This window comes from Heloderma suspectum, chromosome 5 (assembly GCF_057233095.1).
Source record: "Heloderma suspectum isolate Gila_16-S chromosome 5, 16-S_ref, whole genome shotgun sequence".
Taxonomy (NCBI): domain Eukaryota; kingdom Metazoa; phylum Chordata; class Lepidosauria; order Squamata; family Helodermatidae; genus Heloderma; species Heloderma suspectum.
In genome coordinates this window covers 24,223,674-24,248,280 of record NC_139462.1, presented here as the reverse complement: position 1 = coordinate 24,248,280, position 24,607 = coordinate 24,223,674, and the positions used below count along the sequence as shown (strand labels likewise).

Sequence of the window (24,607 nt, the reverse complement as noted above, 5' to 3'; positions counted from 1 at the left end):
AGAACCAGCCAGAACTCTAAAGGAGCAATGCAAGGTACTGAACACATTTTGGGGGTAGGGTCTGGCACCTTGGATAGCTCCTTTAGAGGTCTGGCTGGTTCTGACTAAAATCCAGAATGGAATCACAGCCCCACTGAAATCAAAGCCACCAGCCTCCACTGACTAAAACTACAGTTGGCAACAAATGAGAGTAGATTGATGGCAAGCCATCGTTGGCCCAATGTCAAGCAGGGGAGCTCAGGCCCAATGGATCGTTCTGCGAACCCAGTTCTATTGTTGCCGACAATGACACACCACCCTGTGCTCCCACCACCACCCCACAGGGGGATACAGGCTGAAAGGGAGCAGCCAGCCTCACTCCCCACCAGCCAGCCAGGAGAGGCACCTATTCCACATTTTGCACATACTGCCTGCACTGTACCCATTCACACTTCTGGTCCTGGACAACCTCCCCATACCCAAGATGCGGTACAGGGGCATTGTCCCTGCCAGGACATGGCCACATGGTTTGTGGGGCCTATCTACCACCAGCCTTCTCCAGCCCAGTGCCCTGCAGATTTTTTGGACCACAACTCCCAGGATTCCTGATCATTGGCTGTGTCGGCTGGGGCAGACGGGAGTGGAAGTCCAAAACGGTCTAGAGGGCAGCAGATTGGGAGAGGCTGCCCTGCACGAATGCCACATCCATACATCTAAGGCCTAGCAGGAGGAACACTTCATGGGCAGGCACAATTCTGCTGCCCCACCATGCCTCACCCAAACTGGACCACATTCAGGAGTTAAAGAAGCAAATGGTGGAAAGATAAAACTAAAAGCAACTTTAGTGAAGGTCTTTGTGCTAGCAATCGAATGGAGCCTCCAAAGGAAAAAGATTAAAGAGGCAATGTTTATTGATAAGCTGAAGCCTGGTATCAGTGTAAAGGATGAGATGAAACAAGCCATGATGTTTATTAATGTGGCCTGATTGGCTGTTGAATACTGGTGCTGACTGTTAATCCACGTTCCATCACTGAGGTTTGGCCTGTTCCCGGTTGGTTCTGGCTCAGCTTGTAAGTGGTACTGTAGCATACTCTTCTGACTGAAGCTGGTGTTCTACACCAAAACATTTCACGTTTGAAAATCTGTTTATATATAATCTATAGATTTTCCATTTTTGAATCTCTAAATCTATGAAGCAGATCCACTACTGGTGGTCATTTGTTTTGTTTTGAAATAAAACTAAGATCACTGCAGCCTCTTCAGCCAGCTAAAGGCAATCTGCTAAATTAAGTGTGGACAGACTTCAGGCTTATAGGATCCCCTGAGTTTTTTTTACTAAAACTCCAAGGTACAACCCAAAGAAGGTGCAAAATAGTGGTAAGGGAAGCAGACATGCGCTTAGAATTAATAAACTTGGTGCCTCTGGGCACATACACCAGGACATCATTTTAGTACCAGAACTGAGCTCACAGTCCTTTCATACAAAAATCCACTCTGCTTTCCCCACTCCTACTTTTCTACATTTTCAACAGTGTTATCTAGGACTTCCTCCACCACCACCACCACCACCCCTCAGTATCTGAACAATAAGAACAACAATTGGGCTCAGCCTGGCTCAGATTTCAACCATGGCTGGGGGTGTTAGGGCTTGTAGCCCAACACATCTGGCAGCACCAGGTTGGTTGAAGGCTCAGCCAGGTGTTTCTACTGCAAATCATGCAGAGATCTACCTCCTTCCTTCCCACCCCTGTTCTCATCCCTTACCTCTTGCATGAAAAAGGACATCAAGTTAAATAATTCGACCTTGGTCAGCAGACTGAAGACAAAAGGAAAGCGGCACAAAGAGATGAAGTGCTCTTCTGCATCCTTGTAAGGAAAGAATGGTGTGTATATAGATCACAATGTGATAATGCAAGTAGATATCCTCTCTTCCCAGCTTTCTTTGTCCTACTGGTCTCCATCCTCCATCAAAACAAGTCCACTTTTTTTTTTTCTGGCAAGGAACCAACCCGTATACTCTGTTCAACATCCAAGGCCCTCCTCCAGGTGTCTCCTCCAAGGAAGGCTTGGAGGGTGGCAACAAGGGAGAGGGCCTTCTCACTGCTGGCCCCCCCGATTGTGGAATGATCTCCCCAAGACCCGCCTGGCCCAACATTGTTATCTTTCTGGCACCAAGTTAAAACTGCCCTCTTCTCTCAGCCATTTGGCAGCATATAATGAATTTTTAATCAGGTCCTAGATCATCTTTGGCTGATTGTTTAATAATTGTTTTTAGATATATGTTGTTTATGTGTGCGCTCTCTGTTTATATGTTTTTACATAATGCATTTTTGTACTTTGTATAATGTATTTTAATGGTTTGTAAGTTTTATGACCAGTGGTCAAGAATGTTGGGAGCTGTAACCCAAACCATCTGGAGGGCACCAGGTTGGGGAAGTCTGCATCTGACACTGCATCCATCAGTATGGAGACTGCTATCGTATCATAGATCATAGAGTTGGAAGGGGCCTACAAGACTATCGAGTCCAACCCCCTGTTCAGGGCACTATGTAGAATGTGTCTGGATGATCATCATAGACATCTCTTGGATGTTGCCCATTATTATTATTATTATTAACAGCAACAACAACAACAACATTTTTATACTGCCCCATAGCCAAAGCTCTTTGGGTGGTTCACAAAAATCAAAAGCCATTAAAATACTTTATATAATAAATGAAATGAACGGAGACCAAGGTGGTTTCCCGCTCAGTTGCAACTGCGACATTCCTCAAGTGAACAGCTTCATTGCATCCCTGTGCTACACAAAAGATGGTGCCACTGATACAAAATGGTACCTTCCATACAAAAGATGCTGCTTGTATGAGCTGTGGAACATATAGCAATTCTCAAAGCCAGGGGGGAATCTCAGCGTGCTTTCTATTACACTGCTGCAAGTTCAGATTAATTAATAAAGAGCAGAAAGTTGTGATCTTGATTATGTAGGATAATGGGTCAGGGAAAGTAAAAGGAATGACCAAAAGTGGAATAGGATGAATAAGGTAGGTGTGTTAAGTATTTCCTTGCTTATTCATTACATTTCATTACTACCCAATAGCCAGAGATCCCTGGGCAGTTCACAAAAATTAATTAAAACCCTAACATAAAACATAATATAAATCAGAATAAACACACACACATACACACACAAAACAGGCCAGGACAAAGGGGCATTGCAAACAAGGCTCCTTATAAAATTAGAACTTTTGTCCATCTAGTTCGCATGTGAGCAATCTGTGAGCCATTGGCAACCCTTGGCCACGCTGTGTAGCCTGCAGACATTCGCCCTGCCCACTTTTCCCCACTGCCCAACTGATCAGTCATCAGCGGGTTGGGGGGAACTCTCCTTCAAGCAATCCCAATGCAGAGATCCTGGGAGGGGACACAAGTGTGCTGACAGATGTGCCTCCAGCCCTGGCCCACCACTCAGCATCACATATGGCCCTCAGGAGCCAAAATGGTTGTCATCGTCCCCCCCGCCCCCAATCTAATTCAGCAGCATCTACTCTTAACTGACGGCAGCTCTCCAAGGTCTCATACAGAGGTCATTTCAAGTCCTGTTGCCCAAGGTCCTTTCAACTGGGAGGTGCTGGGTATTGAGACCTGATGCAAAGATCTGCAGATCTTAAATGGGAGCATTTGTGTTTCTGACCTCTGTTGGTTTTGTACAAGATTCGTGAGCTCGACTACCTTCATTTCATTATCAGGTACTTAAGGCGGGGCTGCCAGAGGCTGCTCGGGAAGGAGCCTGGGGAAGGAGGACCAGCCAGCAGCTGCACCGGGTGATCCTGAGCCTGAGCCTGCTTCTGCCCCCGCCCACAGGTACTTAAGGCAGGGCTGCCAGAGGCAGCACCTCGGCGTGCGCCTCGGCGTCGCGCCAAGTGCGCACTTAGCGTCGCACTTAGCGTCGCACTTGGAGTCGCGTAGGACCTAAAGATCTACCCACCTGCCTCTCCAGAGACACCAGCAGCCACAACACCAGCAGCAAATAGCAGCAGCAGCAGAGGGCAGCAGCTTTAAAGACCAGGGGAAGGGGCAAACATGGACTATCTGCTCCTTCTTAGCTGCTGTTCTCTTTTATCTTTTTTATATTCTTTTAAACTGTTGTATATTTTATATCTTAATATTTTAATATGTGCCTGGGAGGACTATTGGACAACTCAGGGGGTGGGGGAGGTGCCACCATAACTGTGGTCACAGGCAGGGGGAGGTATGGCGTTGGGGGATTAACAGGCCAGCTGAGGAGAAGAGGGGCTAGACACCTTACAGCTGTCCCCTCTTCTGGTTCTTCCCCCAACCTGATGGTTCCTGGCAGCCTTACCAGTCTGCCCTCGGGTCTGGTGGTGCTGCTGCTGAATGCCAGGTAGGCCCAAAATAAGATCTCCCTCATCCATGATTTGATTGTGGATGAGGGGGCTGACCTGGCATGTATTACTGAGACCTGGGTGGGGGAACTGGGAGGGGTCACTCTCTCCCAGCTGTGCCCTCCTGGGTACTCAGTGCAGCACCAACACCGACTTGAGGGTCGGGGAGGGGGGATTGCCGTGGTCTATAGGAATTCAATCTCCCTCTCCAGGCTTCCTGCTCATTCGAGTGCAGATCTTGAGTGTTTGTACCTTGTGTTGGGTACCCGGGACAGATTAGGGATTCTGTTGGTGTACCGCCCACCCCGCTGCCCATCGGACTCCCTGCCTGAGCTGACGGAGGTGGTCTCAGACTTGGTGTTGAGGACCCCTAGGATGATGGTCCTGGGGGATCTCAACTTCCATGGCGAGGCCGCTGTATCTGGGGCGGCTCAGGACTTCATGGCCGCCATGACAACCATGGGGCTGTCCCAACATGTCATCGGCCCAACGCATATAAAAGGACACACGCTTGATCTGGTTTTCTCGACTGGGCAGGAGGATGGTGATCTGAAAGTAGAGGAATTAACATCTGTCCCTTTGTCATGGTCAGATCACTTCCTGCTGAGGTTTAGACTTCTGGTGGCCTTTCCCCTCTGCAAGGGTGGGGGACCTATTAAAATGGTCCACCCCCGGAGATTAATGGATTCCGATGGATTCCAGAGGGCTCTGGGGGATTTTCCTGCTGGTATGGCTGGTGCGCCTGTCGAAGCCCAGGTCACTCTGTGGAATGCAGAGATGACTCGGGCGGTTGACATGATCGCACCCAAGCGCCCTCTCCCTCTGAGCAGAGCCCGGCCAGCTCCTTGGTATACACCTGAGCTGAGGGCAATGAAGCAAGAGGGGAGACGGCTAGAACGCAGGTGGAGGAAAACTTGTGCTGAGTCTGACCGAACACAGGTAAGAGCCCACTATCGAGCCTACTCTGTGGCGGTGAGGGTGGCAAAGAGGCAGTTCTTTTCCACCAGCATTGCATCTTCTCAGTGTCGTCCGGCGGAGCTTTTCTGAGTGGTTCGTGGCCTGTTACATTCTGGGCCAGGGAGAGAGACGGTGGAACCCTCAGTAGCACGCTGTGACGAGTTTGCGCGGCACTTTGAGGATAAAGTCGCTCATATTCGTCATGAATTGGACACCACCATTAATGCAGTTCCATTGGTAGAGGCGTTCAGAGCACCGTCTGGTCCAGTTTTATTGGATGAGTTTCAGTTACTGAGGCCTGAGGATGCGGACAAGGTGCTTGGCCAAGTCCGATCGACCACTTGTGTGCTTGACCCTTGCCCTTCATGGCTTATTAAATCAAACAAGGAGGGGTTGTCCGGCTGGGTCCAGGAGGTTGTAAATTCCTCCTTGAGAGAGGGAGTGGTGCCTGCCGCTTTAAAACAGGCAGTAATTAGACCACTCCTGAAAAAGCCTAACCTGGACCCAGAGGATGATAACAATTATAGGCCAGTGGCCAACATCCCCTTCCTGGGCAAGGTGCTTGAGCGGGTGGTTGTAGGACAGCTCCAGGCACTGTTGAATGAACAGATTATCTAGATCCGTTTCAATCGGGCTTCAGGCCTGGTTTTGGAACGGAAACTGCCTTGGTCGCCCTGTGGGATGACCTCTGCCGGGAGAGGGACAGGGGGAGTGCGACCCTGTTGATTCTCCTGGACCTCTCAGCGGCTTTCGATACCATCGACCATGGTATCCTTCTGGATAGGTTGTCTGGGTTGGGAGTTGGAGGCACTGCACTACAGTGGTTCTGCTCCTACTTGGATGGCCGATTCCAGAAGGTGGTGCTGGGGGATTATTGCTCTGTGCCATGGCAATTGTGCCATGGGGTTCCACAGGGCTCTATTCTATCCCCCATGCTGTTTAACATCTACATGAAACCAATGGGGGAGGTTATCCGGAGGTGTGGGCTGAGGTGCCACCAATATGCGGATGACACCCAGCTCTACCTCTCTTTCTCATCAAAACCAGGTGAGACAGTGGCTGTTCTGAACCAGTGCCTGGGCACGGTAATGGACTGGATGAGGGCTAATAAACTGAAACTCAATCCAGACAAGACAGAGGTACTGTTAGCGGGTGGTTCATCTGCCCGGCTAGGTGATATTCAACTTGTTCTGGAGGGGGTTGCACTCCCCCTAAAGGATCAGGTTCATAGTTTGGGGGTGCTCTTGGATCCAGAACTGTCACTTGAGGCACAGGTGAACTCAGTGGCACGGAGCACTTTTTATCAGCTTAGGCTGGTATACCAACTACGCCCTTATCTGGACAGAGATAGCCTAGCTACAGTTATCCATGCTCTGATAACTTCTCGTCTGGATTACTGCAATGCGTTATACGTGGGGCTGCCTTTGAAAACGGTCCGGAAACTTCAGCTGGTCCAAAATAGGGCAGCAAGATTGTTAACAGGGACTGGCCTGCGAGCTCATATTACGCCAGTACTTTTCCAGCTGCACTGGCTGCCAGTCCATTTCCGGGCCCGATTCAAAGTGCTGGTGTTAACATTCAAAGCCCTTAACGGCTTGGGGCCAGGTTACCTGAAGGATCGCCTCCTCCCATATGTGCCTGCCCGGACCTTAAGATCATCATCAGCGGCCCTTCTCCGTGAGCCCCTGCCAAAGGAAGTGAGGCGGGTGGCTACTAGGAGGAGGGCTTTTTCTGTTGTGGCACCCCGGCTCTGGAATGAGCTCCCTAGTGAGGTTCGCCTGGCGCCTACACTGTACTCCTTTCGGCGCCAGGTGAAGACCTTTTTATTTTCCCAGGCTTTTTAGCTTTCTAAATTTTTATCTTTGCTGTTTTAAATCTGTATTTTAAACTCCTGTACTGCTGCTAGGTTTTATTGTGGTTGTATTGTTATATTGTGGTTTTAATGTTCTATATATTTTAAATTGTTTTATTGTGTGTTGTTTGGTTTTAGTTTTTGTGAACCGCCCAGAGAGCTTCGGCTATTGGGCGGTATAGAAATGAAATGAATAAATAAATAAATAAATAAATATCAAGTTGGAGACAACACAAAGTGATAATACTTACGCTTTGGCTCCCTCTGAGCCATCTTCCTAAATTCATATTGGTACGGATTATTTGAGGGATTTCATCTATGTAGAAGTTGCTCAATGGAAGCTTGCCATCTGCAATCTTGTTTACCTTGAAGGACAACAATATATGAATTCAGAGCCATGTGCTTCAAGGAGAGAGAGAGAGAGAGAGAGAGAGAGAGAGAGAGAGAGAGGTCTCAGTCAACGTTTACAGATTACCAGGCACCCCTTACCTTGTATAACCTCTTAAGCACTTGGAGGGGAGGTATCACTTCCTGCCACTGGGGGTAACAGTCGTACTTGACAAGCTGAGATAACACGGCCTTCTTAAGCATCTGAACAATTCGGTCGAAAAATGAGTCTGGCAACAATGACCAGTATTTTTCTGAAAGAAGGAAAAAACATTCAAATCTTTTTAAAAAGAAGACTGTATTTAACCATCAATCGACAGAAAAATTAATTAACAATCTGGATTTGGGGTCAAATGAAATCCACATAGAATACCCGGTGGAAGATTTTAAAGCTTTGGCCTGAGGTGGTTTCCCATGTAGCCCGCCTTCTCCCAGACCCCCCTCATTGCTAATTGCTCAGAGCACAGTTTCCCTCTTCACCATCAGAGAAAGGCAGCCTTTCTCTAGCGCTGAACAGGGAAAACACGATGTTAGCTCCAATCAAGCTAAGAGCGGATTTTTCTCTTCAGTACTGCTCCTTTCTCCCTGCACAGTACGGGAGCTCAGATCCCAGCTCTGCCTTGTGCTTTGGTTCTTGGCCAAGTTACTTTTCTCCTAGCATCATCAGTGTGCCTTCTGGAAAATAGGTGTTTTGTGCCTGGCCATGGCCACCGTGGAAGCCATTTTATGAATGAGCAAGCCCCACATGGCAGCTATTTTGTGAGAGTGCCCATGACACTCTCTCCAAATTCCAAATGCGCCTACTAACCCAAAATAGTTGGGGACCCCTGTCCTAGTGCAATTATTCCCGAACCTACTCCAAAGCCTCAGCCATCTTTATGTGGAAAGCCAGGGTTATACCATGTCAGCATGAGCTAAAGTCAAGAATCCAAAGCAAAGGCTTCTGCCAGTATACGTGCCCCGGCAACCTTTAAGTTCATCAGAGGAGGCCTTGCTGGTCATTCTGAAACTAATTGAATGTCGCCATGCTTTCTTGGTAGTAGCACCCACCCTTTGGAAAACCCTCCCTGATGATAACGGTTAACAATAGTAAATATACTCATAAAGGAATAGATTCAGTTCCTAGATATCACGCTTTAACAAATTTATTTATTGATTGATTGCATTTATATCCTGCCTTTTTTCCTCTTGCAAGGAACCCAAGGGAGCTTACATTATCCTCCTCCTCTCCATTTTATCCTCACAACAACAACCCTGTGAGATAGGTTGGGCTGAGAGTCTGTGACTGGCCCAAAGTCACCCCGTGAGCTGCCATGGCCAAGTGAGGACTAGAACCTGGATCTCCCGGCTCCCAGTCCAACACTCTCGCCACTACACCACACTGGCTCTCAATTGATAATAATAGCGAACAATAGTAAGTTATCTGACAACAACTCCGGAATGTAATGCCATTTCTGTGCTTCATCAGAAGAATGAACTATTGTTTATGTATAATCAATATGTAGCCAGACTATATTCCTCTCCTGCACCATGCTCAATTCTGAGAACAGAAAGGAATTTTTGAGACAATTGATTAGAGTGGTTCAGTGACTGTTTGTCAGAAGTTATGTAAACTCCAAGGAAAGAAATATTTCTGTTGTCCAACTCAAATCTTGCTCCTAATAGAAGAAAATAAATCCAAGCGTGTGGGAGATTATCCGTAGCTTGTAGTTATAACTTACTATTGCTCACTATTATTATCATTTGTTGAACAGTGCTATTTATGACCTGTGCTAATTATGAACAGTGCTATTTATGAACTGAACAGCTCTACTGAACAGTTCTATTGAACAGTGCTATTTATGAACTGAATCTATTCCTGTATGGGCATATTTACTATTGTTAACCATTATCATCAAGAGACATTTTTGAATTGTATACTTGTGGGGTAGACAAAAATTACTTATGTTTACTATCATTATTATTTGTTAAAATGATATATCTGTGATCTGTACTCATATCTGCATGGTAGATGGCACACCATTTTGCATTCCTAAAGATCGCTAATTGCATATTGTCATTTGAAACTCTTGTGTTTGTAGCACTGCAATGTCTATGTTTTATCTACCCTTGTTCCATACAGTTTTTTGCATTTAATTGCATTGTATGTTGCCACACCTGGTTATACTTTCAGACAAGAATGGTCCGATGTCACTTGAGACCTTGTGCTTTCACTTGCCACAGCAAGTTTACTTTGGTATACGTGTACCTACGTTTTTAGTATAAACATATTCTTCTCCTGAGTTTCATCTGCTTTTTGCAATATCTGTGGGTCTATTGATTCATTTGGTGGTTCTTATTGAGGGTTCCCCTCCTTCTCACTTCAGGCCTTTTATGGTTATCACTAAGGGGGGCAAAATGGCAAACTATGGTTCTTGCAAGCCAAGGGGAAAAAAGAAGAGATAACAAGAGTTCTCCACGCTTACCTAGAATGTCTGAAGAGCGCTTGCTCAGGCCGACGACAGCTTTTGCAAAAGGCACCACCAAGTGATATAGATTTCGTGGAGGGAAGCTCAAAAGAGCTTCCAAGCACTCGGGTAGCAAAAGGAAAGAAGAAAAAGCCTCTTGGTGAGGAGAATCCAGTGGGAGAGCAGGAATCAAGTGGTTCATCAGACAGGAAGTGATCTGCAGCCAATTAGGAAGAACAATACATTTAGCTGGGGATGGATTGCAATTCACAAATCCACATGCGCCTTTCTCACACTTCGCTCCACGTGGACAGCGACAGCATGACAGGGAGCAGGGCTGTGCTGGATGCCTGCCCTTGATCTCAGGCAAGTACTGCAAAAGTACAGCTGAATGAGGTTTCTGTTAGGGACGTACAAGAATTTCCTTTATGTTTGCAAAATGTGCAAACATGTCCTGTTCGCAACACCAAACGTGAAAGCAAGCATGAGAGCATGTTTTCCAAAAATACTCATATGCTCTAAAAAATGTGCATTGTTTTAAAGTGTGCATTTTCAGGGTGCATTTTCTATTACATAGAAATGTAATAAATAAATAAATGCACATTTTCCCCATCTGAAATGCATACTTTCCCCACTTGAACAAAGAAAAAAAGAGCACAAATGAACATGGGAAACGAAGCCGGGGGAGCTTCAAGGTGGTGTCTGGAGAATCCCGGCAAATGCAAAAATCATTCCTTAGGTTTTGTGCAAGTGGCAATCCTGAACATATATGGAAGGGTCTGTGCACATTCTACTGTACACTGGTAGAAACCATATTCTAACCCAAGATACTGATTATCTCATAGCGTGTAAAGCAGGGGCAGAGAATCTTTTTCGGCCCTAGGGCCAAATTGCCTATGGACAAGCCAGGAGTGGGTGGGGCCACACCCATAATGGGCAGGGCCACCACACTGCTGCCATGAGACCCCCAATGTGATTGCTTCAGGTACTGGGTGGTATAGAAATGTAATAAATACATAAATAAAATTGTCCAGCCCCTACTCATACAATATCTCCTTCTTCCCCCAACTCTGTCTCTCTCTCTCTCCCTCTCTCTCTCTCTCTGACACACACACACACACACACACACACACACTGCCCCTCCTGAAAATATCCTCCCCGGTTCCAATTAGTGTTTTAAAACACCTCCATTGCCATCAGTGGAGGCTTTTTTAAAAGTCTAACTGCTTCAGGGGAAGGGTGAGTTTTGGAGGGGGTTTGCAGCTTTGGGGAGGAGAGAACTAGCCCTCCCCTCCCTGGCAGCAACCTTCCTTCCAAAAATGCTCCCAACACTACAATTAGGCTTTTAAAAAACCTCCACTGGCACCAATGGAGGCTTTTTTCAAGCCTAAATGCAGAGGGGTGAGGGTGAAAGCAGGGAAAACTTGTTCTCTCCTATTTCTGCAGACATCGGAGATAAAGCGATTTTGATCTGGGGGCATAAGCTGACAGGCTGGATGGGGACCCTTTCCCCGCAGGCCGTATTAGGCCCGTGGGCCAGAGTTCCCATGCTGTGCTCTAAAGCCTCTGAAAGCTCATATCTATATCCCTTCTGAAGGGGGCAAGCCAAGAGCAGTGAATCACATGTTTACTTGGAAGTAAGTCTCACTGCGTCCAATGTGACTTGCTTCCTAGGCAGCCTGCCCGTGCAGGGGAACTCAAGCTTCACAGAAGCCTTCCGACCGCATACTAACATACCCCAGTACGCACAGTTTGGGAATTACTGGGCTATAGCCTACTTTATCTGCATAGAAAAGGTGATGCATAAGGAGAAGGCGAGCAATATGCATACAAATGGATATATGTAATGGTAACTCCCCTTTTTTGAAAAACAAAAAGGTGAAAGACTATCAAAAACAGAACAAAAGGACCAACTTCAATCAATTCTATTATGTACTTCTGCTATGAGGAAGCCCTCCTCCACTCTGTGAAATGGGTTTTTCTTCCATTGCAGGGGAGATCTCCCACCTTCCTCCACTTACCGTCTCAGAAATCCAGTTCCTTTTGGCAAGCTCCTCAAATGCTTCTCTTGCCTTTTGCAGATCCACTGCAATAGAACAGCCACTCTCCCAAGGAGATCTAAGAAAAAGGTCCCTTTTGACATTTTATAAGAGAATTGAAATGTTTTATTTGCTAATAAAGTTCTACGTAAGCTCTTCTGCATTGTTCACATTGTCTTGTACCACACAATACATACTACTTACCCTGGTCTTAAAAAGCTTGCTGTTAAACAAGGAGGGGAGGAAAATATAGCTGCTATTTCTCTGTAAAAAAGAAAAGAAAAAGAACATCTAGTATGAAACAGAAACATGTCAGTATTGTTCTATGCATGCTGGATTGGTGGGATTTTGTTCTGATGTTTGCATCCTGTGACGGGGGTGGGGGGTTCTTTAAGAACATATATTCTTAATGACTGTAAAAAATCTAGGTTTTTTTAGACTTGAGGCATTTCTACATGAGGCTTTTATCCTGCTTACCAAAGCTTCTGCATTTGGATTCTTTGCAGGATTAAGCTCAGCTCCTTTACATGTGCTTTTTTCGGGAGGGGGGGTGTCTTCCTCTCCCTTTCTATATGTTTCATTATACAACCACTAGATGGTGCTGTGGTATAGTGGAATTGCACAGTTACACAGGGCTTTATAACCCGTTTTCTAAATAATAGCAGACTTTCCTCCTTAAGAAAAAAATTGCAATAATGGTTGCAAAGAGCGGGACAGGCCATGGAGGAAGACAACATCGTATAAAGGACCCACAAACTACAGTGAGTGAGCAATCACGAGTGCACAACAAAAGCCTCGAGTAGAAAGCCTCTTTGTAAAAAAAAGAAAAAGAAAAAGAGGACATACAATAGAATACCTAATCTGGCCCACAGCGGTGCCCTTCCCTGGCCCATGGTGGGTTGGGCACCCTTCCTGAGCTGTACCCCCTGACCTCTCCAAGCCCCACCCCCATGGCCTAGAGAGGGGGGAAGAATCCCCATGTTATCTCCAATCTGTGATATGAGGGTAAGCAGCATGAAGGTGAATTCCCAGGTGATCAGAGTTAACATGGAGATTCTGCTGAACTGTCAGGGCTTACAATCCCTGTGCCGCTATCTGCATGGGGGCGGGGGGGGCGATATCACAGGAGGGCCAGAGCCCCGCCCCTTTGATGTCATATGGCCCACTGGCTTGGTCCGCAGGGGAAATCCGGCCCCTGGACCAAAAACAGGTTGCCCACTCCTGTACTAGCAGCACAATCCTATGCGTGTTTACTTGGGAGTAAGTCAAAATGTGAGTCCCAATGTGACTTACTTCCTAGTGTGTTCAGAACTGCAGCCTAAGATTTTGCTTAGATTAGAGCAATTAGACATCTATTTGTCAATACCTGTGTAAGACTGGATAGATATTTGTCTGCAATATACAAGACATTTCCAAGACCAACATCCAGTGTGTTTTCTGCCCTGGGTAATTTTAAACCAATGTTATTTTCAGAAGGGTCCGATGCATCATGCCGAGTACCACCACTGTACAAAATGTATAGAACAGCTGTTCCCAGAACAGCGAAGATGTTAAGACTGCAGTCCTGTATCTATTTTTAAGTATATATATTTAAGTATACTTTTAAGTACAGTATATACACTATATATACTTTTAAGACTGCAATCTCATATTTACTTGCTTGGAAATAAGCCCCATTGAAAAGAAAGGGATTTTACTTCAGAGTAGACACGGATAGGATAGCACCATAAAGTCCAAAGAGACTGACCAGTTAAAACAGAATTGAGGCTTTATGCTAGGAGGGTCAAACCTCTTTTGGACTAAGGGCTGAATTACATTTTGGAGATGGTCGCGGAGGCGTGGCCAGAGGGAAAAGGGACAGGGCCAAACATATTTTAGCGTAAAGCTCTCACTGCTGGTAACTAAGCTTTAGGAGGGGCACTTCAACATTTTAGAATGGGAGGTGGGAAGGACTGCAGGCAGGGGCACTGCTAGGTTCTTAAAAGATCCGGGGCACAGGATTTGTGTTATCACAGGATAACACAAATTTGCATGTGCTATCCGAGTCTAAGCACATCTCTAATACATATGTGTGCGTGTGTTGGGGGGGTGCATGTGGGGTGCTTGCATGTGTGTATGTATGCATATGGATTACATGCAAACGTAAGTGTGCACAGACCCCCCACACCACTTCAGCTCAGACCTCAATTCAGCGTTTTGGAAAACATCCTGCTTCTGCTTGGGCCAATTTGTAGTCAGACCACTTCAGCTCAGCCCCAGACCTGAGTCAAAGTTTGGAAAAATGAGTCTTTATGCTTCCTGTTGACTACCATGGGAAATTAGAAAAAAAAAACTGTAGCCTTTTTCTTTTGGTCAGAACTGAGTGATAATTTCAGGCATAGTAGCCCCCTAGAAGGGGATTACACCTGCCCAATGTCAGAAAAATAGGTGCAGGGTTTATATTTTGATTTTCTTTTAAAGGGAACTGCCAATCACATTTTTATTCCTTGGAAGAATTGGATAAAAGAATTCAAGATTCATTGCCCCATCAGAAGAAATCATGTCTGCCAAATTTCAGAATGATAGCCACAGGGGATTTTGTGCAAGGGTAGCCTTGACATTTTGAGGTCTCCAAAGGAGGACATACTTATCTCCCTATGTTCCTGTGGACCATTGTTCTGAAAATTACAGAGAGCTTAGAGTTGTCCCTACGTAAGAAACCAGCAAGGTTTCAGAAGGATAGGTGCAGCAGTTTATGTGGAAGGAGAGCTCTCCAATTTGGGGGAGGAAGTGATTTGCTTTCCCTTCACCCCCCACCCCACCCCCCAATAGTTTTTGGGTAAATTTGTATGCAAATGCACAGGTCATTAGAGATGTTCCCCAGGCAAGAAATCTGCAAAGTTTCTGAAGGATATACATGCATGCAAATTTAGAATTACTAGAATTTATTTACATTTCACCAATGTTAGCAGCAGGGGAACATGGGTGGGAAGGTGCTATTGCACTCATGTCTTCCTTGTGGGTTTCCCGTGGGCATCTGGTTGGCCACTGTGTGATCAGAATGCTGGACTAGATGGACCTTGTTCTGATGCAGCACGGCTCTTCTTATGTTCTTAAATACAGAGCGAGCATATGGAGAATGCTTTTCTTTCAGCACTGAGCACTTACATTCTCCCCCTACTAATTCTATACATCCTCCAGCAACTCTTTCTTCCCTTCCTTCTCCCTCCTCAAAATTTTATTGCAAGCAAGCTCCCAGCAGTGGGCATGTAAGAGCAGAAAAGTAGGTGGACAGAGAAAAAAACAATGAACAGAATGTGGAAGGAAAGGTGGCAGTTTCCCCTCTAATTTAAAAGGCTGGTGCATTCACACTAGGGTCCCTAATGGTCTGCCAAGGGAGCAAGTCCTAAGGCCTCCTAGAAACAGCAAGGCTACTGAGCTCAGAGGGAAGAAGCAGGCTTGTATTAAGTAGGGCTGTGCACTGTTTCAGATCTGGATCTGAATTCCAAACTAAAGCAGGGTGATTCAGACAAAATCAGTCCAATTCTGAAGTGGGTCCAGATTGGTCCGAAGCAGGTCAGATTGGTCCAAATCGCTTCAGATTGCTTCAGATGATTCTGAAGCCCACACAGCCTGTCTGGGAAATATAACAATTTCCTTAAGATTAGGGAGGGGGAGAGGAGGAGTTAGGAGGGGGGAACTGAACCTTGGCAAGTGACATCTAGCCACTATTAGGGCTGAACATTTAACCCACCGGTCTCCAGTCACAGTGGGGTGATTGCAAATAGGGTACAATCACTATTCTATAAGGAAAGGCTTCAATATTTGGGCTATTTAATTTAGAAGAAAGGAAAATAAGGGGAAAGTTAATAAAATTATATGGATATTATATTATATAGCGAAAGTGGAGCAGTGCAATAAATAAGCTGAGTTCAGTGTTTCTTTTTCCCAGGTAATGTGTATTGCAGCCAAAGAGATGTTTAACTTTTTCTTCTCTTAATGAGGAGCCTCAGTTCATCCAGTGAAGCTGAATAGTGGCAGATTCAGGACAGACAAAAGGAAAGTACTATTTGCAGTTCAAAAACACCTACACCAGAGATTAGGGATAGTGACTTCCTAATGGTCACCTTAAACACCTTCTGATTAGGATCTCTACTCTTCTGTGTGGCTTGACAGTTTTTCCTTTTTGTTTTAGTCTTTGAGAAAAGGAAACTTTATGCATGGCTAGCACAAAAGCCACTGGATCTAACTGAAATTTGGCAGGTTCAGTCAGCTCCACAGGGGCTGCCAGGTTCCCAAATTTCATGCATATATCATACAAACTAAAAACATTATGGCTGATTCTGTTTTCCAGTGCAAGTCAATGGGAAAATGTAAAGAATTGGAAATTAGGACAGCTTAAACGATCTGGGGCACAGCTCAGAAGATCCAGGGCCCATGTCTAGGTGGACCCTCATCCAACAACGCCCCTGACTGGAGGTCAGAGAAAAGGGGTGAGGCCAGGGGAATGGGGCATGGTCTGAGGTTCAACAGCCTTGATTTATGCTCTCCTTCTCCCTATAAGAGGACAAAGGAATATAAACTGCAACCTTTGGGCCTTCTGACGGGCTTCATAGTACGTTGTTGATGTCCATGTCTCAATCAGCGCCCTGTCCATGTGGCTAATCTTTGGCAAGGCTTCCATAAAGGTAGATTTATTCGCATTTGCAGAAGCCTTTAAAAAACAAAACAAAAGAAGAAGTGATGTGAAAAAGTGTTACCCTATGTCAAGACTAATGATTCATAATGTATGCCCTCAGGGGGCAGAGATCAGTTATTGGGCATAAACTAACGAGTACAACACATGAGGATGTACACAAGTGAAAACTGACGTTCTCATAATCTGCTTGGGACCATCATTGCTTACTGATGAACACAGTCCAAAATGTGATATCAATACAACAGAGAAAATCAGCCATAGCAGTAATCATTATCATTTCTGGGAGGAAAACAAATTTTATTTTGGCAACTTAGCATTCGCTGGTTTATCTGACTTGGTAAATGCTACGTATGCATGCGTGTTCAAAGTACTCCAAATACATTATCTCAGCAACCCTCACAACAAACAACCTTGTAAGGTAGAACAGATTTTCCCCATATTGCAGATTCATGGGGTGGGGAAAGAGGAGGAGTTCATGAGCCAGTTGGTTTCTGGATCATGGCTCATTTATCTGAGCCACTTTAACGGGACATTTATTCATTCATTCATTCATTTATTACATTTCTAATCTGCCCAGTAACTAATGTTCTCTGGGCAGATTACAAACAGTAAAAAGACTAAAATGCCATAGAACAGTTAAAATACAAAATACCATACAAACATTTAAAAGAATAAAATACAAGACAATGCAAAACAAGCAACAACACAGGAATCAATAAAACAGCCATACAAATCTAAAATTAAGTCTCTAAAATGCCTGTGAGAAAAGGAAGGTCTTTGCCTGGTGCTGAAAAGACGCAGGTGCCAGGCAATCCTCTTTGAGGAGTTCATTCCATAAGTGGGGTGCCACAACTGAGAAGGCCCTCTGCACTACACTAGCTCTTCACCAAAAGCTGAAAGCATACTGCTACATAAGCAAGTGCTTTTTGCCATACCCTCTCACTGCAGGAAATGCTCCAGAGTCAACAGAGTTTACAGAGGAGATGAGCACTCTACCTGAAGAGTTCTGGCAAAGTTGACGCATGTTCCAGCAAAAATCTGTTTTACTTGGATGCCCAACAGGTCTGCAATGATATGGAGGTAGATTAGCCCTTAATACTCAGTTCACATTAATGAAGGTATTTGTGTCGTTTTCCTCATCCAATTTCCTTGGATCCTCAATGCAAACGTAACAGGGATAGTTTTGAGATGTCCAATAAGAGAATACATGCGACTTGTATCCCTTCTTTCTCTCTCAAACTCTCCCATTTCCTCATTAACCTTTTAAAATAACATACAATGTTCTACGCTGCGTGTACTTTGCATAAAAAGCAAACAGTTCTGTACCCAGGCAATTTCCAGTTCTGCACGAAGAGAACCTGCATTCTGTGACTTTTAAAAAGTATGCAAATTGAGCAGGTGTGTAGAATTTTTTCTGCAACTTTACACTATTTTTATTCCAGTTTTACTGGTCAAGTTACACGGGATTCTAATACTCTACCCTGAGCTGCTGAAAATCTTACTCAGCCTCCTTTCTGGGTTCTGAGATTTCTTTAGGTGTTGCCTGCAAATTTTCAACATGTCTTCACAGCCATAAGGACTAGAAACCTAGTATTAAAAATGAAAGCAAAATGCTTGGAAGCCAGCTCCTCGTGGGTTATAGAAGCAGTGCAATTCTGTGGGGAGGAACTCACCAAAACGGCTCATAGCTCCAATTGGCTGGTGGCAACCACCTTTTCCCCCCTCCCCAGAACAGAACATTCTGGAAAAAAACAAAACTGGACTTCTGGGGGCTAGCAGCTGAGTGTAGTTGAAAGGAACTCTGGTGAATCTCTCCCTGCTCCCAACAGTTACTGCAATAACTACCAAATGTTGCATATTTTTTAAATCCTCAAAAAGTTTACATACTTTGAGCAATGCTATTTGAGTTCATTGTTAAGATGTTGAACCTAGTAGTAGTCAAGTACTCATGCATGTTATTAGAATATAGAAAAACATGAGCAAAGGGCTGGACGTGCCCAGGCTCATCTGATCTCGGAAGCTAAGCAGGGTCAGCCCTGGTTAGTACTTGGACAGGGGACTGCCTGGGAATCAGGCTTCTTGCACTGAGCAGGGGGTTGGACTCGATGGTCTTGTAGGTCCCTTCCAACCCTATGATTCTATGATATCCTAGACAAAGATAAAATGTTTGGTCATCTTATGCTGAACATAATCAAGTCATGTTAAGCATGTTTTTAAATACATTTCAGTGGAAGAATTAAGCATCTGCTCAGCGATCTCTATTTAGCAGCAATAGGACTTAACAGTGCTTAGCTTTGGCTGGATTGTGCCCACTATGTTACAGTATTAATACTCTGTATTCTGTTTTTGAGTGGGGGGGGGGATTGCTTTTGTTTTTTAAAGAAATACCATTAGGTGAAACAAGAGTATGGAGGTTAAATCTCAGTTTCTTGTCCTGTTTGCTATCAGATGTTCCACTTTCTTCATATTGCAGAGGTCCACATCCAACAGATATCAGCAGGCCAGAAGCAGAGATGTAAACAAGAGTGTGATAGCTGTTGGAGAAGAGGGGCAGGGGGGAAGTGGTATAAATTTGGTGTCTGATCCTCTCTATTCACCTATAGGTAGGCAATCCAGTGCCCTCCAGATGTTTTGGAGTACACTTCCCACAATCCCTGAACATTGGCCATGCTAGCTATGTCTGATGGGAGTTGTACTCCAACACATCAAAAAGCTAACAGGTTGCTTTAGCACTGCCCTACAGAATATGAGAGGTCAAGCGATGGAATTAAGTTACTGTTGCACCAGTTAACAAGCCCACTTTAAGATGTAATAACGACTCAAAGCAAACATTTCGACTTGTTAGGACTTCACATACATCAGGGGTGTCAAACTGTATTGGCCCCAGGAGTATAACCAAGTAATTTGTAGTGTTAGAGGGGCCTAGAGATCCATAACGCTTGCTTAAGTTCATTATTGTTGCAATTCCCTTGCTAGTAAGACTCTGAGCATGATTCAAAGGGCCGATACCACAGCCTAGCACATTCCATACTAATGAGTGGGAGTGTTATCAAGCACTCTGCCCGGGAAGTGAAGTTTGTTTACAGGTGGCTGTGCCTGAGAACCAAACACTTCTAGCCTATGCCTGGAATGAACGCTAGGGGTGCTTGCTGCTATTATGCTGCCTCATTGCTGACATGTATGGTATAAGACCCATTGTACCCCATGGCTCGTGGTTCAGAGAAGCTGTCTGATCCAACCACTGGGTACGCCTCTGTGCTGTAAGTTACTCAATAAAGTCTCCTTGTAAGTAAATCACTGAATCTGATTTATCACTATTTTGGCACTTCTAACCTAAGAGTTCAACGCCCACTGCAGGGGCAATACACAAACCTCTTTTATCCTGAGGGCCAAATCCAACTTCAGGGAAGCTCTTGGGGATGGCATTCCAGTGGTGGGTGGGGATGAAGGCAAAAGGTGTGGAGGCCCTAGAAAAATGGACAGGGCCCAAACACCCAAAATGCCAGCATATTTTAGCTTAAACCCCAGAGGGTAAGACTGGAAAATATTACAGGCACCTGATAAAATGGGTTGAGTTACATCTAAAATGGTCCATTTATTTATTTATTTATTTATTTATTTATTTATTTCTATACCGCCCAATAGCCGAAGCTCTCTGGGTGGTTCACAAAAATTAAAACCAAAAAGCACACGGTAAAACAATATAAAATATAAAAACATTAAAACCACAATATAACAATACAACCAGAATACAACCTAGCAGCAATGCAGAGATTTAAAATACAGATTTAAAACAGCAAAGCTAAAAGTCTAGAAAGCTAAAATGCCTGGGAAAATAAAAAGGTCTTCACCTGGCACCGGAAGGAATACAATGTAGGTGCCAGGCAACCCTCACTAGAGAGCTCATTCCACAGCCGAGGTGCCACAGCAGAAAAGGCCCTCCTCCTAGTAGCCACCTGCCTCACTTCCTTTGGCAGGGGCTCATGGAGAAGGGATGCTGAGGATGATCTTAAGGTCCGGGGAGGCACATATGGGAGGAGGCGATCCTTCAGATAACCTTGCATGCATTCATTACATAACATAAGCCATATACATCTCCACTGGGAAAAAAAGACATGGGAGGAAAGCTCAGGTACATACCTTCCACATGCCAAATGGGAAACCGGACCATCAATCCACTCAACTTTTTGAGGACCAGCCTTTTGGGATGAAGAGCTATGTCCCAGTTGTCCTGCACTGTTATCTCCAAATGTGAAGATGCTGCCATTCTTTTCAGGGGTATAGCAAACCACAGTTTCAGTGTTATTATCACTGCTCTTGTTAATCATTTCCATTGCATTTGTCCGGTTCAAAAACGTGGCCTGGGTTGGTTCTCACTGTATTCATCAGTGCCACATGAGGCTCACCAGGAGATACCCAGGATTTTGCTCACACATGGATATGGAAGATACCCCAGCACCAGAAATCCAAATCATCATCTTTGGTGCATAGGTGTTATGTTAAAGGGGGGGGGGGGGAGAAACCAACCCAGACAATTCTAACTACCTGATCTAGTTGCTCTACTTCAGACATACTTTAAACCCCTCAAAGCTCAATTGCTCCAATCCAGTAATGGAGACCCCTATGTAGAAGTACACTTTTGCATTCACAACCAACACATCACTGCTTTGCAATGTTCATCGAGGCCTCACTGAACTGGCTGAGTGAGTCTTCCAGTGCAGAGAATGCTGTGCATCGCCTTCAAGCCCACTAGTTTGTGCATGTACAACTAGAGCTTGAGTAGGACCTGCAATTCCAGCACTATCCACACTACGGATCACGACTGATATTACAAAACATGGGGTGGAAGAGAAACAGCCATATAGCAATAACGAAGTTTAGCCAGGCTGGGACTGGTTCTGGCTAAAAAGGAGTTAAGCCACCTAAATGTGTGTGAGCAAATGGAAAAGAAGTACTTACAAGTTCAAATTCTGAACACCAGAAACAGCCCATTTAAAAGACATTTACAGCCCCAGTGGAGAAGATGCTGAAAGCTCTTCCAGTGGTTAAGCGGCTCTCCATGTAAAATCAGCCCAATTGCATAAATCAGGGGTGCAGTACCTCTTTCAGTCCAAGGGCTGAATCTAGTTTTGGAAAAGCTCTCGGGGGCCACATCCCAGCGATGGGTGGAGCCAAAGGCACAGAGGGCAGGCCCCAAAATACCAGCATATTTTCGCATAAAGCTCTTCCTGATAGTAACTTTAGGAGAGGCATTCAAACCTTTTAGAATGGGGAAGAAAACTGCACAAAAGCTGGGAAACCACAAAATGGTGAGGACAACAGAGGTGGGTCCAGCGGAAGGGGGTGTGGCCAGTTGGGGAACCCAGGTGGGCTGGACTGGGACACCAGGTGTAGACTGTATGCACTGCCACTGGATGCACTGCCACTGGATGCCACGAACGTGTGGCCTTGGTGTGAAGACTCCCCATGCTGTTAGGCCGGTCCACATGGCAAAATGCTCACCATTAGATCGCCAGCATGGAACATCACCACATGCCAAGTGTTTGCTGTGAGGCCCGTGACATTTCAGTCATCCCTTATGTGCAGTGGAGGCTGGTGGTTCCAATTTCGGTGGGGCTGTCAATCTATTCTGGGTTTCAGTCAGATCCAGCTAGAACTCTAAAGGAGCTGCCCAAGGTGCTGAAACCTATCCCCAAAATAGGTTTGGCACCTTAGATAGGTCCTTTACACTTCTGGCTGGTTCTGACTGAAACCCAGAGTGGATACACAGCCCCACCGAAATCAAAGCCACCAGCCTCCTCTGCTTACATGTCTAATATCTTGACCTGCTGTGACATTGGGCTCCTTCACATGGAGCTTTTATCCTGCTATTAAGATTGCTCACTCACGGAAGTTTGCAGGCCCTTGAAATGACATCGTGAACCTCCAGAGCATCTCCTGCATTTATTCTGTTTTTAAATAGATTGGAGATAAAGAGCTATCAAATTACCCTGCTTGAGTTCCCTCTGTGAAAAGAGGAAAAGAGGCAAGAAGAGGAACTAGACCACAGTGCCATCTAGTGGCTGTATAATGAAACATATGGAAGACTCAGATAAGGGGGAGAAGGAGGGGGAAAAGGAAGCACGTGTAAAGGGAGTCTGTTGTGATCCTGCATTTAAAACGGAAGCAGAAAGCCCCATTTTAAATGCGGGATTTTAGGCTGGTGTAGAAATGCTCATTATCTGCTTGCTGAATCACTGAAAAGTCATTTAGAGTGTACCTGGGTGAGAACAGCAGTATGCTCATCTCCACAGCTAAGATAAGTCACATCAAGGGTCTTCAGAGCACCTATTGAGCATGGCTTGAAGATTTGCTCTGTTGGAGAAGCATACTGGATTCTTGTAAGGAGGTACATAGCATTATTACCTACCACCTTTGAGTACTACTTCTGACTACTACTTCAACAGTCCCAAGGTTTTTATTGTTATACGTCATTACCTATTATGCTACTTCATGGTCAGATTTCAAGTCCACTTCCTAGATTTTCAGAAGCAGTGATCACCACTTAGAGCTGGATATAGCCAGAACAAGAAAACATGGCAGACCATTCTAGAATTTTTCAGACTTAGCCTTAAGATGTCTGTTAAAAGACAGACCTTGGGCCAAGAGATAGCTGCTTGTGTGTGTGTGGAGGGGGGGTTGTCCTAGCTCCCAGCAATGTAGGTAGGGACAAGAGGTGGCTCAGGCTGAACACCAACCCAGCAAAGTAGGCTGCCACCACCCCTTACGTCTACCTCAGCCTGAGCCAGGGGACTCTCAGGCCTTACAGGACACTTGTAGGGCTTGTGAAATAATAGCCCAAGCTGGCACTCTCTGCTCCCAAACCCCTGGGCCTGAAACTCTAAACAGTAGCAATAACCAAGCAGAAGGCTTATTAATTGGAATAAAGCCTACACATTCAATTAGGTGATATGTTTATTTATGAAGGGAAAATGGAGTAAAAGACATACAATAAACCAGAGTAACATTTGGAAACAATAGTTCAGGAAAAAAATAACAAAAGCTACCTATACCTATCTCTGTGTACCTAGGCACGGGTCTTCAATAGGACAGAACCCTAAAATGTGATGCTCAAAGTCACAAGCCAAAATCAAGATGAAAGACAAAGACAACCGAAACCAAATGAAGAAAAAGAGCAGCCATAACCCCCCTTCTTTTATACTCAAAAGCCTTTGACAAATGTGAGGTGAGCTTTCTTAGCCAATCACCAGTTGGCTGAATTGTATTCCTCGGTTTTCTGTGTGGGGAGGGGGAGAGGTTCTTACAATAGCCAAGCTGAAATCATTCAGTCTAATTGGCAAGAGTTCTGTGCTGGCCTTGAAGCCAAAACAGCAGGAGAAAACACACACAGGTGGTTTAACAAATGTGTGCAGGCTCACCTTCACAAAATGGAGTTTTACAGGCAGCTAGAACACAAACAGAAAATGGATTTCTTGACAGGTTGCCTAAGATATGACAGATTTAGGACACAATCCTATGCATGTTTCAACCAAAAAAGTTCTACAGCTCCAAGCTTCCCTCAACCATCATGGGAATTGTAGGACTTTTTTCTGTCTAAATATGCATAATATTGCGCCCTTAATATTTTAAGTCTGGTCAAGCGGTTTGAACGTTATGTCCTCTGCCCTGGGAACAAATGCCACAGACAGCAGTGAATGCACGTTCGAGCCACCTATACCAGGACTTCAGAATTCACAGTTAAGCCAAGTTCTGAACTGGCAATACCCATCCCATCATCTACACTTTCAATCACTACTATGCTACCATACATTTACTGGCTGTACTATTTTAAGCTGCAACTCTGTTTTTAATCGGGCTGGTAACAG

General features: G+C 45.0%; 1 protein-coding gene across 17 annotated transcripts in view; it reads right to left on the bottom strand.

Moving 5' to 3' along the window:
* Nucleotides 1-24,607, bottom strand: part of LOC146343707 (putative E3 ubiquitin-protein ligase HERC6) — a 45,217-nt gene that overhangs the window by 13,606 nt on the left and 7,004 nt on the right. For 11 of the 17 annotated variants that reach the window (XR_014791972.1, XR_014791974.1, XR_014791975.1 and 8 more), the window contains 12 exons: nucleotides 24,161-24,187; nucleotides 23,002-23,096; nucleotides 20,883-21,010; nucleotides 19,131-19,276; nucleotides 17,739-17,806; nucleotides 16,633-16,757; nucleotides 12,269-12,328; nucleotides 12,047-12,158; nucleotides 10,044-10,242; nucleotides 7,681-7,832; nucleotides 7,443-7,556; nucleotides 1,744-1,845 (listed from right to left, as the gene is read on the bottom strand). Coding sequence is in view for 13 of the 17 variants with exons in the window: in XM_084855598.1 (XP_084711724.1) it covers nucleotides 1,744-1,845; nucleotides 7,443-7,556; nucleotides 7,681-7,832; nucleotides 10,044-10,242; nucleotides 12,047-12,158; nucleotides 12,269-12,328; nucleotides 16,633-16,757; nucleotides 17,739-17,806; nucleotides 19,131-19,276; nucleotides 20,883-21,010; nucleotides 23,002-23,096; nucleotides 24,161-24,187 (1,328 nt within the window). In the remaining 4 variants the exon portion in view is untranslated. The remainder of the gene's footprint in view (nucleotides 1-1,743; nucleotides 1,846-7,442; nucleotides 7,557-7,680; nucleotides 7,833-10,043; nucleotides 10,243-12,046; nucleotides 12,159-12,268; nucleotides 12,329-16,632; nucleotides 16,758-17,738; nucleotides 17,807-19,130; nucleotides 19,277-20,882; nucleotides 21,011-23,001; nucleotides 23,097-24,160; nucleotides 24,188-24,607) is intronic. The other 6 variants (XM_084855602.1, XM_084855594.1, XM_084855601.1 and 3 more) reach the window with 3 other exon arrangements.